Below are 16,005 nucleotides of genomic sequence, written 5' to 3' on the forward strand. Positions count from 1 at the left end.
CTATGACGTTTTTGGTCTCATTTTGGGCGACATACTAAACTATGACGTTTTTGTCTCATTTTGGACGACATACTAAACTATGACGTTTTTGGTCTCATTTTGGGCGACATACTAAACTATGACGTTTTTGGTCTCATTTTGGGCGACATACTAAACTATGACGTTTTTGTCTCATTTTGGGCGACATACTAAACGATGACGTTTTTGTCTCATTTTGGACGACATACTAAACTATGACGTTTTTGGTCTCATTTTGGGCGACATACTAAACTATGACGTTTTTGTCTCATTTTGGACGACATACTAAACTATGACGTTTTTGGTCTCATTTTGGGCGACATACTAAACTATGACGTTTTTGGTCTCATTTTGGGCGACATACTAAACTATGACGTTTTTGTCTCATTTTGGACGACATACTAAACTATGACGTTTTTGGTCTCATTTTGGACGACATACTAAACTATGACGTTTTTGGTCTCATTTTGGGCGACATACTAAACTATGACGTTTTTGTCTCATTTTGGACGACATACTAAACTATGACGTTTTTGGTCTCATTTTGGGCGACATACTAAACTATGACGTTTTTGTCTCATTTTGGACGACATACTAAACTATGACGTTTTTGTCTCATTTTGGACGACATACTAAACTATGACGTTTTTGTCTCATTTTGGACGACATACTAAACTATGACGTTTTTGGTCTCATTTTGGGCGACATACTAAACGATAACTTTTTCCACATTTTGGACGACATACTAAACTACGACGTTTTTGTCATATTTAAGACGACATACTAAACTCTGACTTTTTTCACACTTTTGACGACATACTAAACTATGACGTTTTTGTCTCATTTTGGGCGACATACTAAACTATGACGTTTTTGTCTCATTTTGGACGACATACTAAACTATGACGTTTTTGGTCTCATTTTGGGCGACATACTAAACTATGACGTTTTTGTCTCATTTTGGACGACATACTAAACTATGACGTTTTTGTCTCATTTTGGACAACATACTAAACTATGACGTTTTTGTCTCATTTTGGACGACATACTAAACTATAACTTTTTCCACATTTTGGACGACATACTAAACTACGACGTTTTTGTCATATTTAGGACGACATACTAAACTCTGACTTTTTTCACACTTTTGACGACATACTAAACAATGACGTTTTTGTCTCATTTTGGACGACATACTAAACTATGACGTTTTTGTCACATTTTAACGACATACTAAACAATGACGTTTTTGTCTCATTTTGGACGACATACTAAACTGTGACATTTTTTTAACCAAATATTATATTATCGTTTTTTCAGTGACATACTCTACTGACATTTTCAATAACATATGATACACGTTTTTAGAAACATACTATACTACACTGTAAAATACCAGCATTTTATGTTGTTAAAAACATTGTAGTATAGTTTGTCGTATTTCGTACTTCATAGCATCTTCAAAAATAACAAATGAGCACTCATACTAAATCAAAAAACAACTTCAAAAATGACAGAAAGGCTTCAAGTTTATTTAGTCAGTATTAAGGGATTCGTGAAATGCTAAATTAAATCATTGAGTTTCTCAGAAACCCAGACCACAGCGGGACTTTCAGGCAGCTTTTATTCTCAACATGGGACAGCAGACAGGTGAGCATCGACCCTGATCCTCCAGGAGTCTGTTCAGTAGATCGGCAACGAGACGAGGAGGAATAAATTAAAAGCCAAAATAACAACTGGTCAGGTGATAAAAAAAACAAAAAGAAATCCACTCTAAAACAAGAGAATCAAAGAAAAAAAACAAGCTTCGGAGTCGACAACAGAAACCAGAAGCTTCAAATTAAAATCGATAAAAAAGTCTGTTAGAAAACGTTTCTTGTTTCTGTTTTTGGTTTGTTTCTTCCTCACTGTGCTTCTGTGACGCTGCGCACACGCTAACAGACACGCTAACAGACACACACACACACACACACACACACACACACACACACACACACACACTCACTCACTCACTCACTCACTCACTCACTCACTCACTCACTCACTCACTCACTCACTCACTCACTCTCTCTCTGTACACTTAACAGGTCAAACTTCAGTATTTACACTCGCGTTTATAGATTCTCTAAAACTTTATCGTCCACTGGTCCTCACACATGGGGCAGAGTCTTATGATCCTGGCCCCGCCCCCTCGCAGCCCCGCGGACCAATCAGCAGCTGCTGTTCTTGAACTCTCCGTTCTCAGTGATGGACAGTTTGGTGGGGTTGCTTGGCGACAGGCCGTTGCGGAGGTTGGGTGCGTTGTATCGCTCCTTCACCTGCGTCAGCGCCGCCATCAGACGAGAGTTCGCCGCGTCCAGCGAGCCGATCCGCTTCTCCTGATTGGACAGAGACAAGGAAGGGGGCGGGGCATAAAGTCAGACTGACAGGTAGGAAGTGAAATAAATAAAACATTTGTGACGACGTCGAGTTAAAACCACATCCTCTGTTAAGTCATAATTAACTTTATACTGAACATTTTGTACAAAACTTAAAAATACTTTTAAAAGACAAAAAAATTAATTAATATTAATGGATTAATATTTATCTAAATCAGAGGGTTTTGTAGCCTTTAATTTAGAAAATGAAATACCTTCAATAATGCCTTAATTTTGAAATTCTAACTGAGGAAACAGAACTTTGATCCAGAAAGAATTAAGATTTTTTAAAATACATAATTCTCCTTTTTAATTGACAACAATTCATGAGATTTTAGGTGAGTTTAAATCAGTTTTTAACAAGCTTAATCTTCTGTGAATGAATCAACAATTAAAGGCTTAAAAATAATAAATTAATAAACTGTAATTCAGAGGTTGGTTTTTTACATTTTAAAAATGAACCAATTCAAAAGTTGTACAATAAAAAAAATCATTTAATTTAATTCAACCTCAATAGTTTTTATTGTCTTAAAAAGCATTTTTAAAAACATCAAACTGATTCATTTAATTGATAAAGAAGTTTGAAGGGAAAGAGTTTAATATTGTAAATTATTTATTATAAAAACTAAACCCTTTAAAGCTGCTCTGATAAATTCATGTGTTCAGGTGTTATGTAATGTTGTTATTACTGTTAAAATCACACAGAAATGAGCAGGAGATTACTGCTGAATGTGTTTTAAGTATTAAATTAATTCTAAATATTGTGAGCATTAATTTATGAGCATTTTTTACTTAATGGGTCAAAGTTAAGGGCTTTAATGGTGCATTTAAGGGTTTTTCTGCAGACATTGAGGACTTCCTGATGTGGTTTTGACCTGACGTCGAGCGAAGCGTGAGAAAATCTCCACAGGAAGTTTGAGGGCTGCAGCCGAAAATATAAACAACAGCCAAGAAGCTAAAAAGGAACTGAAAAGGTGAAGCTCTGCTGCAGGGTTTCACCTGGAAACACCTGGACCGTCTCCTTCAACCTGGTCTGGGTTTAAAGAGCGTGAACTGGAAGCTCTGGTGGTTTTGGGGGGAGGCGGGTGAGGAGGAGGTGGGAGGTCTGCAGCCAAACAGAAATAAAACCAGAGCGCAACACGCCGACACACCTGCAGCCAGAAGCTGCTGGTCTGGAGTTAAAGTTCAACAGGGAGAGAGCTCCAGCGTCTACTGCTCTTCAACATTTAATGGTCAATTTAAGTTGGATTTTTTTTTAACAAGAATTGAAGTGAAAACAGATTTCTACAAAATGATGACAGTTAATTAAGAATACATAACATAAAAAAGATATTTAGCCCGTTAAAAATGATTAATTCAGCAGAAGTCACACAGTGAAATTAAGATGAGCTGAAGTCAGCGAATGAGTCAGATGGCAGCATCATGATGGAAGCACGGTGGTGGCAGCATCATGATGGAAGCACGGTGGTGGCAGCATCATGATGGAAGCACGGTGGTGGCAGCATCATGATGGAAGCACGGTGGTGGCAGCATCATGATGGAAGCACGGTGGTGGCGGCATCATGATGGAAGCACGGTGGTGGCAGCATCATGATGGAAGCATGGTGGTGGCAGCATCATGTGAAGCACGGTGGTGGCAGCATCATGATGTGAAGCACGGTGGTGGCGGCATCATGATGGAAGCACGGTGGTGGCGGCATCATGATGGAAGCACGGTGGTGGCGGCATCATGATGTGAAGCACGGTGGTGGCGGCATCATATGAAGCACGGTGGTGGCAGCATCATTATGTGAAGCACGGTGGTGGCGGCATCATGATGTGAAGCACGGTGGTGGCAGCATCATGAGGGTTTTTTTTTGTAAATTCTTGTTTTAAAATCAAACTAAATTGACCATAGTTTAATGAAGTAATAAAAGAGCAAGTTTAATTCTTTTGTTAAATGTTTCATGATTCTGTTCTTTTCTCTCTAAACTCTTTTCTAGAATCTTCACTGAATAAAACTTTTCCTGAGCTGCTCCAACAGGTGCGAGGCGTGTTGGCGCTTCTTGTCGCCGGTGTTTTTTTCCCCCTTCCATAAGAAAACAATAAATAAATAAAACAGCGTGGTGGCTGGTGGAGGGGAAGGGGGCGGGGCTACAGTTACTTGCCTGATTGGTTTATTTCACATCCGTTACTGACCTGAAACCAGCGAAGAGACGATGAGAGGCAGAGCTGCTGACTGAGAGACATCTGCTCACACCGTCATTCAGTTACAGACCTTCTACAGGTGTGTTACAGGTGTGTTCTAGGTGTGTTCTAGGTGTGGTCTAGGTGTTCCAGGTGTGTCATAGGTGTCTTACAGGTGTTGTAGGTGTGTTTTGGGTGTTCCAGGTGTGTTCCAGATGTGCTACAGGGCTGTTCTACACTACTGGTCAAAAGTTTTGAGACCCTTTCTCATTGAAATAAATGAGAACCTCTCTCAAAACTTTTGACCAGTAGTGCAGGAGCTACAGGTGTGTTCCAGCTGTTATAGGTGTGTTAAAGGTGCATTATAGGTGTGCTACAGGTGTTACAAGTGTGTTCTAGGTGTGTTCCAGGTGTGTTGTCGTACCTGAGCGTCGATGATCTTCTGCTTGGCTTCGATCACCGCCTGCATCTCAGCGTGGTCCCTCTTCAGCTCCTCCTCCACGGCCATCAGCCTGCAGACAAACCACCGATCAGCTCCGACCTTCTACAACATTTGATTCTTTCTCCAGGTGTTTCTGGACCTCCAGGTGAGTTCGTACCTGCAGATGATGCTCTTCATCTGGCTGTCCTTCTCCTCCTGCTGCCTCCTCAGTCTCTCCTCGCTGTCCTCCAGGCGGTTCTTGTACTCCAGCAGCAGCTTCTGCATCTGCTGCTCCTGAGCCAGCAGCCGCCGTTCGTACTCCTCCAACCGCCGGCCGGAAACCCGGAGACGTTCCTTCAGCCGAGAGATCTCTGTCTCGTACTGGAAGAAGAAACATTTTAACACCAACGGGTCATTAGTCATCCTCTAACGAGAAGATACTTCAAACCCACGTAATGGAAAATGTCTCCTGGGTTATCTGACCCGCTAAACAGGTGAGTTGTTACCTTCTCCGTGTTCCTGCCCTCCTCTCTGCTCCTCTCTCCTCCTTCCTCCTCCTTCTCCTCGTACTGGCCGTTGTTGAGGACCCAGGCCGCCGTTCTCTCCACCGGTGACATCGCCACCGCCTCTACCGGAGACGCCACCTGGAGACAAGCAGTGACATCATCAAACCCACCTGGATCAGCTGTACAGTCGGTAAAGTGGGCGGAATCTCTGCAGTACCTGCGGTATCGGCTGCTTGGCGACGTTCCTCGGGGACGGAGCTACGTTCTCCGGCTGCCGGTTGCCGAGGGCGACGGTGGGCGTGGGCTCTGTGTTGGCGCTGCTGCTGCTCCGTAGTGAGGTGCTCTGGGGGAGGGACCTTGGCGTTCTGGCTCCGCCCCCTCGGCTCTGCTGCTCCACCTTGATGATGTGGGCGGTGCCGGCCGTCGTGCTCTGACGGGGGATGGCGACCGCCGTGGCGGCGCCGGGCGGAAGGTCCGGCAGCGCGTGGCGTCGCGGCGTGGAGCAGTCCTCGCTCCGCCGGCTGCCCGACTCGTCCAGGCTGCTGTTGGACGGAGCCCGACCTTTGACCCCCACTTGGCTGCCAAAGTCGTCGGAGTTGCTGTGGCTGTTGTGAGAACTCTCGGTGCTCAGGTTCTCTGAGCTGGAGTCCTGCCGCAGCGAGTGGGCGGAGCTTGTGGACAGGCTGTGGGCAGGGTTACTGAGGTGGTAGACGGGGTTCTGGAAGGACAGCGGCTGCAGGCTGCGCTGCTGGCCGACCGATGGATGCAGTGGACGCCTCACCTGGGGGGCGCTCTGCGGCTGGCCGTCTCTGGGCGGAGCTTTGGCCTGATGGGGCGCCGGCTGGGGCGTCAGCGGGTTGGAGTGGGGGTAGGTGACGGGGGGTGGGGCCTGACCAATGGAGGCCTGGGAGCCCACTCTGCTGAGGCGGGGCGGAGCCTCGTGGTGCGGCGGCGGCCCGGCGGGTCCGTGGAGGTTCTGGGCGTCCTGCAGGTCGACCAGGGAGATGCTGCGACCGTTGGGCAGCAGGACGTCTCGGTCCTCCTGGTCCGAGAAACTGGTCCTGGTGGAGGGATGCTGCTGGGCCAGCAGGGGGCGCTGACCTCGAACGTAACCCTCCATCAGCTCCACCGGAGACTGAAGACTACGAACCTCACAACGGCTGGAGGAACCAAACAGATAGAACCGTTTATAGAATAGGATAGAATAGAATACAACAGAATAGAATACGTACTTTATTGATCCTTACTAAGGAAACTAATTGTAACCTCAGCATTTGACGCACAACCTGACTGAACACCAACACTAACAGTCTAAATAATGGTCTAATTAGTAGTCATATATCTAAATTAGTCAGAAAAACATGATATAAAGTTGCTGCATTTATTGTAAACAGAAAAAAAACAGTTTGTAGTCAGAGGATGGAGATAAATGAGGTTTAAATGTTCGACTCATCTGAGATGAAACAAAGGTAATCAGCATCTCTGCCAGTATTACTTCGTATGTTTCTACTCTAGTCTTACTTTATCTTAATTATTTCTAGTAATGTAATGAACTAATATCTATACTTGTACTTATATTTAGTTACATCTTATAGTTTTCTATTTAGAACTGCATTCAGAGCAACATGAATTTCCTTCAGCATTAATAAAGTTCTGTCTTATCTCAGATTCCTTCATCCCGACTTGTTCTGACGTCTGACTTTCACCTGATCTGTTTATCAAAACATTTATTCTGGTTGAATTAAAAGGATTTTACTGATATTATTCTATTTTAAAGCTTTATTCTACATGTCTACTTGATGTTTATCAGTCAGATCCTGAACTGAGACGTTGATTTTTTAGTATAAATTCTGAGTATTTAGAGCTGGATGTGAGGATTCTCATCATAACATCTGTCAGACATGAATACATCTGGAATAAACTGATCTCATATCAGGTAAAGTCTTTGCGTTATTTTAGTGGAACCTGATTGGCTACCTGTCGGCGGGGTCCTCAAAGATTCGCTGTAACCCTGACGACAGGCTGCCGCTGATGTTGTGGGCAGAGCTGTGGTCCTGGAAGCGTCGGAGCTGCTGCTGGACCGGCGTGGGAGCGGCCAGGCAGCGGGAAATATCTCCCAGGATCCTCGGCAGCGGGCCCAGCTTGGCTACGGTGGCCTGCAGGAAGGAATTTTCACCCTGTGGTCGCCGTGTGTGTGTTTGTTTGAAGGGAAGCACCAGGATGCGGTGGTGGTTTTGGTGGTGAAGAAGCGAAACCAAAATGGTGGCAGCAGAGATGAAGTGAACAGAGAGGAGGAACAGGGAGGAGAGGAAGGAAAAAAAAAAACAAAACATGAGGGAAACTTAATGGAAACGTCTAGAACATCATGCTGCTACTGAACATGCTGAGGCCAACAGGTGAGACGGGTGAGGCAGGCAGGGGGAGGAGGGGGAGGTGAGGCCATGCTGGGGCGGTCAGCCACGTTAATGTGGTTAAATGGAGGGAGGTGTTGACGTCACACACACAACAACCATCTCTGATCGACAAATGTTCAGATTTACTCTGAAACTCTGGACCATACAACCAGTCAGAGGGTAGAAAGGCTCCTGTCTTTAAAAAAAAAAAAAATCACCAAAATGACACAATTTATCAGGTAGAGACTGTAAAAAAAACGGGAAGTACGATCAGATTTTCAAATTTTCAACTTGAATTTATCGTGTGGGAAATGGTTCCACTGAGAAAATGAGTCCCCAAAAATCTGGATATTGCATCAAAGTCACTTAAATTCTTCATTAATGTATTTTTTACACCATTTATTGGCCATAAAATGTAAATTTGTTTTCAATTTGACACGAAAGAACTGTTGGAAAGTTAAAAAATTTTAACTTTCCAACAGTCCTTGAACACAACATGTGCGCCGTTAATCTCCGTCAAGAAAAAAAAAATAGCCAAATCTAACCATAAAATCTGGATATTTCATCAAAATCTCTTCATTCTTTAACATCCCATCTTTAAATTCTTCATTAATGTCCAACATTTTGTTCTGTTTTTACAGTTTCCCTCTGATAAATTACATCATTTTAGTACTTTTTAAAAAGTAAACAAAACAAATGAGGCCTTTCAAACTCCCTGGTGGGTTTCAGAGGGTTAAACATTCAGGAAAATTCACTGCACTACAAACAGATTTACTTGTTTTAGGCACAAGTGTTAAAATCCAACCACATTAGAACTTTATTTCCACACAGAGTGAATCCTGTCTATTAGATGATTTCTGGTGTTAAATCTGTAAAATGATCAGTTCATCGTCTACAGTAATTCTGACCAACCATCTGTCAACAGGCTGACATGAGCCTTAAACTTTACCCAGAATGCACTTTTTTCTCCTAAACCTGTCGTCCAAAATGTAAAAATCTTCACAGTATGAATAAAGTTACTGTAGATAATGGATCTGTTTGAGCAGGTCAGGAGGGATTGTTTTTCAGATTTGGTTGATTTTCTGAACCATAGTTATATTTTTGTACCTTATCCAGCTGGGAGACGACCTCCCACAGCAGAGCGTGGAGCACCGACAGCTCCCTGCCGAGGTCGATGTAGCCCTCGAAGCCCGGCGTGTTGGACAGCGTCTCCGGGTTGGAGATCTCCGACAGGAAACGCATCATCCCCGCCCACTCGTGCTCCAGGAAGTCGTTCATGAAGGCCATGTACTCCTCCTTGTTGCCGAACCTGCGGAGAAAAAGAGGCGTTCAGGGTCCAGACTCACCTCAGATCAGAGAGTTGGAGAGTTGGGTTAGCTTAAGGTTTTCAGAGGTCTTTTAACCTGCTAGATCACCATGGTAACTGATTCTGCACAGCTACATCTCCATGGTAACTGATGCTACACAGCTAGATCTCCATGGTAACTGATGCTGCACAGCTAGATCACCACGGTAACTGATTCTGCACAGCTACATCTCCATGGTAACTGATGCTACACAGCTAGATCTCCATGGTAACTGATGCTGCACAGCTAGATCTCCATGGTAACTGAAGCCGCAGAGCTAGATCTCCATGGTAACCGATGCCCCACAGCTAGATCTCCATGGTAACTGATGCTGCACAGCTAGATCTCCATGGTAACTGAAGCTGCAGAGCTAGATCTCCATGGTAACCGATGCCCCACAGCTAGATCTCCATGGTAACCGATACCCCACAGCTAGATCTCCATGGTAACTGAAGCCACACAGCTAGATCTCCATGGTAACCGATGCCCCACAGCTAGCTCTCCATGGTAACTGAAGCCGCACAGCTAGATCTCCATGGTAACCGATGCTACACAGCTAGATCACCATGGTAACTGATGCTGAACAGCTAGATCTCCATGGTAACCGATGTCCCACAGCTAGCTCTCCATGGTAACTGATGCTGCACAGCTAGATCTCCATGGTAACTGAAGCTGCAGAGCTAGATCTCCATGGTAACCGATGCTACACAGCTAGATCACCATGGTAACTGATGCTGAACAGCTAGATCTCCATGGTAACCGATGTCCCACAGCTAGCTCTCCATGGTAACTGATGCTACACAGCTAGATCTCCATGGTAACCGATGCTACACAGCTAGATCACCATGGTAACTGAAGCTGCACAGCTAGATCTCCATGGTAACCGATGCTACACAGCTAGATCGCCATGGTAACCGATGCTACACAGCTAGATCTCCATGGTAACCGATGCTACACAGCTAGATCACCATGGTAACTGATGCTGAACAGCTAGATCTCCATGGTAACTGATGCTACACAACTATAACATGGTGACTAAGGAAACACCAGATGACATAAAATGAAATAAAATAAGATGAAATAAGCCTAAAATAGATTTAAAAAAACTAAACTAAAATATCTAATATTAAAATACAGACAGATAGCTAACAAATAAATAAAATAAAAGTACAAACAGAAAAAGAACTGATGAAATGAAGTGATAAACTGTACATTAAAGAGACTGAAATATGTAAATAGGTAAAGAAATCAATAAATAAAATTTACTCTACGAGAAACACATTTCAAAAAGCTATCAAATCAACTGAAAAAGGTTCAGAGAATTTTTAATAAGTAAAATTAATTTCGTTTTTTCAGGTGATTTCCTGCATTATGGTCCTGAGTTAGACCTAAACATATTAAAATAGTCGCTTTTACTGCATCATTTGCCGCAGCAGAGAGCAGCTTTTATTTTTTGTTGTTTTCCACTAAACAACTTGCTGACTGAAGCAGAAGAAGACTCACATGATGCTTATTCTCTTTTATCTCTGACTTTTGTTTAGTTTAGTTTTCCATAAAGAAAGTCTTTAAACCGCCTTCGGAGTTGCCGATACTCACTTGGTGAAGTTGGCGAGGTTCTGGATTACTTTGGCGATGAGCGTCAGCGTCCGAGACGTTCGGTCGTCCGGATATTCCTGCATCAGGTAGAAGAGCGATGGCGACATGATGGCCGGGCAGAGGAAGCGCAGGAACAGGGAGGCGCTGATCAGACGTTTGCTGATGTCCTGCTGGTGGCCGCGAGCGACGCACTGCTGCTTCCACGACGCGAAAACCTCCTTCAGCTCACGAGGAAAGACGCTGTGGAGACAAGAAGAGCCGCAGAGGAGAGACGACACGTTAGTCTGAAGCCGTTTAAAACGTCTGAAGGTTCAGAATAACGACATTTAAACGGCGTCGAGACTGAAAACTAAACATGCTTAATCCTGTTTCTGCAGTCAGGTCTAGTTTTGAAGAATATTTTGAGGCACTTTGAATTAGTTTGAAGTATTCTGGACAATTTTTGGCTCATTTTAGACGATTATTTAGTCACTGTGGACAAACTGTGAGACATTTTAACAGGTTTAAGACATTTTGGACAGTTTTTGAGCGATTTTGGAGAAGCTGAAACTGATTTTAGTAAATAAATGAACCAAAGGCTCTCAGCTGTGGTTTCCTCCTCCAGCCAGCAGGTGGCAGCGATCCACAGTTTACATCCATAAAACTCACCAGATTCTTCCTTTTGCACTCATAAAAAGCTCCACTTGTGTTTTAGGAGAGGCTCAAAGGTGCAAAAATCCAAAATAAAAGCAAAAATTGCAGGTCAGAATAAAATATGCACTTTAAGGCTCCTGAGGAGGGAATAAATTTTCTTTCATCTGTGGAAGATGCTCCTGCTTCTGTTTTTACAAGAGCAAGAAATTGTTTAGTTGATGTTTACAAACCTTATTACTAAACTACATATTACTGTTAATTCAGATTTTACTGTTGTTGCTACACTTTTAGAAATGTAGAAAAATGTTCCTAATTTTTTGTATGTAATTTATTTAAATATATTTTACTTTTATTTTGAGTGTTGGAGTTAATTTTAGCTTTTAACGTTTCTGTTAATGATCATTTAAGTGAATTAAATCGTTTGATTGTCGTCAAAACAAAAATTTCCACTTTAGCATGACATCCAAACCCATTTCTGCTTCGGACAGTTTTGGGATTATGTGGATAACTTTTGCTTAAATCGATGATAAATTGGGTGAAAATCACTAAATTATTGCACTACTGGCAATTAACCCTTTAAGCTTCAGTCAATTCCAGCCGTTTTCAGTACAAAAAATCGCTAATATTCTATTTTTAAATAAAAAAAATTACGAAAAATACGGGGAATATTGGACGGGCATTGCGAGGTGCATTTCCTTGAAAACGACCGATTCGGGGATTTTATACCGACTTCAGGACATGTTTTGGACAAAATAGTTTACTGGCTTGTGTCATCTGGATGTGAAAGGTTGGATTATGGCCGTTTTTTGTGGAATCTTTTTTTTTTGTGTGTAATAATGAACCCGGAAATGTGAGTCGCGCTGTGTGCGTTGAAGCCGTGTATAGAGAACGGATGGATGAATATTTGTTTTTGTCGGACAAATGTGTTTTTCTCACCCGCTGTGGTAATCGCATCTGAAAGTGGTTTATACCGGCGGATTCATGAGAATCTAAGCTTTCCATCGGCGTATAGTGTTTATATAATCGCGTTTGCAGCCATCGGACATTCTTGAAATTCCTATGCAAATTAGTAGGTGTACCACCGGCGGTACACTGAAGCTTAACGGGTTAAAGTCTCCATTGTGCTGATTTGAACAAGAATTGTGACGTTTTGTGGCAGCAGTTTGTGATGATTTGTTGGTTTAATGAAAAATTAATGGAAAGACGTCAAACTGATGAAGACAAAGCAGCTGGAAACATCGCAGTGGATTTTTTACATTAAAAAGTTTAGTCCTGTTGTTTTTACGTTTGGATAAAGTTGAAGGGACTCTAAAGACGCTGTAATCTGGCGTCTGGTTGGGGGTGAATTCGTACCAGTAGGAGTTGATGATCTTGCAGAAGGCCAGCTCGCAGCACATCTTCAGGTTGCTCTGGTGTTCGGCCAGATCGCTGCTGGGGCATCGGCTCGGATCGACCTCACAGTTCTCGTCTGACTCGTACAGAGCTTTGATGAACTCACCTGAAGAAAGACAGGAAGTTAGACCGAAACACCGAGAGACTTTCAATGGACACGATCGAAAAGTTCTGAGACTGAGTTCAACGTGTGGGTTCCAGATTCAACCTTCATGTGGAGGATCATTGAGAAACAACTTAACAGTGGAAAAAACAGTTTCCAAGACTAGAGAAGAAGTGTTCAACTGTAACGTTCTGAGGATTGTGATGGAGAACATTCTGAGGCAAACATGTTGAACTACACAAGATTTTTTTGGCCACAACAACTCAATCGTGGTTCCCAAACAAACCTTCTCAAAACGCTCACCTTCCTGTACCGTCTCTCTTCCCCAAAATCAACATTTAAGTTGAAAGTTTGTCCTTTCAGCACAGTTTAGGAGACGGTGTTTGACATGTTTCATAATAAGACTTCCAGGGAGCACTACAGGAGCACTGGGAGCAGAGTATCACTGCGCAAAAACACCAATTACAATCAAATCCAGTGTAGTTGTAGATATTTATAAGGAGTTGGATCTTTAGATTGCACCATGTAAAGTCAATGAAGATCAGACCACAAAGAAGTTTCCTGTCAGTTTAACAGTCTGAACCCTAAAAAGCTGCAAGTGGGTGTTGAAAGGTTCAAAAAGTCAAAACGAAATGCCACCATTTATGAGCCAGAAACTGTAAAACCAGAAAGAATCATCAGACTTTCGACTTTTTGACTGTCTTCGAATGTATCATGGCGTAACCGTTTGTCAAATCTAAACTAAAATTGCTCTTATTCATCAAAACCGCTCTATTCTATAGAATAAAACAAACAAAAAAATCTGTGACCATTCTCTGCCATGAGGATGCCCAATAAGAAGCAGAGTGGTCAAACCCACAACCCAACCACAGGGTTACAGTGGAATCTCAGACCATTCTGGAAAACACTAAACTTTGAACTCATTTTTCTCAGAAACTGCAGGAAGTGGGTCAGACCACTCCGCTTCCAAACTCTTCAAACGGTCATGTGATTTGTGTTTTTAGGCACAAATCAAGATTTAGACAACTAGATTCCATAAAAAGGGATGTAATTCTACTTGCACATGAAACCACGAGGCTGAGCTGAAAGTTGTGGATGAACAAACCAAGTAAGGAAACCAAACTAGCATCCTGTAATGTTTCAAAGATGAAACCGTTGGATCGCTAACGAACCTTTAATTAATTTAATCCATCAGAATGAATACATTTTTGTCGTTTTCCTGCTGAGACTTGACTGTCAGTGGAGAAACGGGGTTTTTAACCGCTTCATTAAACTTTAACGAGCCTCCTAACACGACGGTTTAATGGTTGACGCAGCGAAATGACATGAATCACTGCCAGCGGTGAATAAAAAAAACCTAAACCAGCAGAGAACTCATGTTACCTGACTTCTCCTCTATTTCTGGATCTGAACCTATAAATACATTAATGAGGGTGAAAACGTGTCTGTGTGTTGATAATAATAGCAGAGCAGCGATGAAAGGCTGATGTTGATTAGTTTGTGATGACAGCAGGTCTCAGCGGGACTCAGCCTCCTTCTGTCACCGTTTCCAGATCCTTCTTCTCCTTCCTGAATCCCTCCGATGATGATGAGCGTGATGCAGCAGACTTCCTGAGCATCCCAGTCAGCACTTCATGGAAATAACGCTTACAAACACTGAAACCTCTAATCTAATTCAGGATCAACGCAAAGCTGCTGACAAACTGTGAACGGCGGCAGCATATTTCCTCCAGCAGCTGAGACGACGGTTTCATGTGATTAATAACTGAAATAACTTGTTTTAAATAAACATTCAGCACCATAAATACTACATCCACGACACAAAGACCTCCTTCTACTCCAATTACTGCTCTAAAAATTAATTTGTCCTGATATATACAAAAAATAAATACAAATATAAAGTGAGATTTCATAAATTCATATTTCAGGTCTCATAACAACATTAAATATTACATTTTGTGGCTTTTATGTTAATTACAACAACAAGGAGTGTTTACAGGTGTGTGTACAGGTGTGTGTACAGGTGTGTGTACAGGTGTGTGTACAGGTGTGTGTACAGGTAGGTATACAGGTGTGTGTACAGGTGTGTGTACAGGTAGGTATACAGGTGTGTGTACAGGTGTGTGTACAGGTAGGTATACAGGTGTGTGTACAGGTGTGTGTACAGGTGTGTGTACAGGTAGGTATACAGGTGTGTGTACAGGTGTGTGTACAGGTAGGTATACAGGTGTGTGTACAGGTGTGTGTACAGGTAGGTATACAGGTGTGTGTACAGGTGTGTGTACAGGTAGGTATACAGGTGTGTAAGACGCTCACCGAGTGCGTCGTGCAGGTATTTCTGTCCCACCAGCTTCAGATATTCCTCGATGGCCTTGGTGGCCAACGTGTTCTCCCTGAAGATCAGGACGTCGTGGTCAGCACATCGATCCACCTCAGACATTACCAGGTCTGTCAGGAAGTCCTGAAGGAGGAGAAAGAGGAGGAGGAGAAGAAGAAGGAGCAGAAGAAGAAGGAGAAGAAGGAAAGGAACAAGAAGAAGGACAACACGAAGGAGAACAATAAGAAGAAGAAAAATGTGAAGAACAACAAGAAGAAACACAAGAAGAAAAAACAAAGAAAAACAAGAAGGAAAAGAAGGAAGAGGAGAAACAGGAGAAGAATGAGACGAAGCAGAAGGGGAAGAAAAAGAAGAAGGAGGGGGAGGAGGACAAGAAGGAGGAGAAGAAGAAGGAGAAGAATAAGGAGATGAAGGAGAAGAAGAAGAAGAAGAAGGAAAGGAAGAAGAAGGAGAACATGAAGAAGAACAAGGAGAAAAAGAAGAAGGAGAACATGAAGGAGAACAAGGAGAAGAAGAAGGAGGAGGGGGAGAAGAAGAAGGAGGAGAACAACAAGAAGGAGAAGGAGGAGGGGAAGAAAAACAAGAAGAAGGAGAAGAAGAGGTGATGAGTGATCAATTATTTCCAGCCAGTGGGTTTGAAAGGCACGATAAAATCATAAAAATGACACCATTTAAC

General features: G+C 42.8%; 1 protein-coding gene across 6 annotated transcripts in view; it reads right to left on the minus strand.

Annotated features, from left to right (window-relative positions):
- Positions 1 to 1,529: 1,529 nt before the first annotated feature.
- Positions 1,530 to 16,005, minus strand: part of rasal2 (RAS protein activator like 2) — a 108,779-nt gene continuing 94,303 nt past the window's right edge. For 4 of the 6 annotated variants that reach the window (XM_051952980.1, XM_051952977.1, XM_051952981.1 and 1 more), the window contains 10 exons: positions 15,308 to 15,452; positions 12,850 to 12,994; positions 10,864 to 11,103; positions 9,029 to 9,230; positions 7,506 to 7,705; positions 5,746 to 6,688; positions 5,529 to 5,666; positions 5,201 to 5,403; positions 5,026 to 5,113; positions 1,530 to 2,396 (listed from right to left, as the gene is read on the minus strand). In XM_051952980.1, coding sequence (XP_051808940.1) covers positions 2,229 to 2,396; positions 5,026 to 5,113; positions 5,201 to 5,403; positions 5,529 to 5,666; positions 5,746 to 6,688; positions 7,506 to 7,705; positions 9,029 to 9,230; positions 10,864 to 11,103; positions 12,850 to 12,994; positions 15,308 to 15,452 — 2,472 coding nt within the window. In that variant the 3' untranslated portion in view covers positions 1,530 to 2,228. Of the gene's footprint in view, positions 2,397 to 2,937; positions 4,614 to 5,025; positions 5,114 to 5,200; positions 5,404 to 5,528; positions 5,667 to 5,745; positions 6,689 to 7,505; positions 7,706 to 9,028; positions 9,231 to 10,863; positions 11,104 to 12,849; positions 12,995 to 15,307; positions 15,453 to 16,005 lie in introns of those variants that run through there. The other 2 variants (XM_051952978.1, XM_051952979.1) reach the window with 2 other exon arrangements.

Source organism: Acanthochromis polyacanthus, chromosome 9, assembly GCF_021347895.1.
Source record: "Acanthochromis polyacanthus isolate Apoly-LR-REF ecotype Palm Island chromosome 9, KAUST_Apoly_ChrSc, whole genome shotgun sequence".
NCBI lineage: Eukaryota > Metazoa > Chordata > Actinopteri > Pomacentridae > Acanthochromis > Acanthochromis polyacanthus.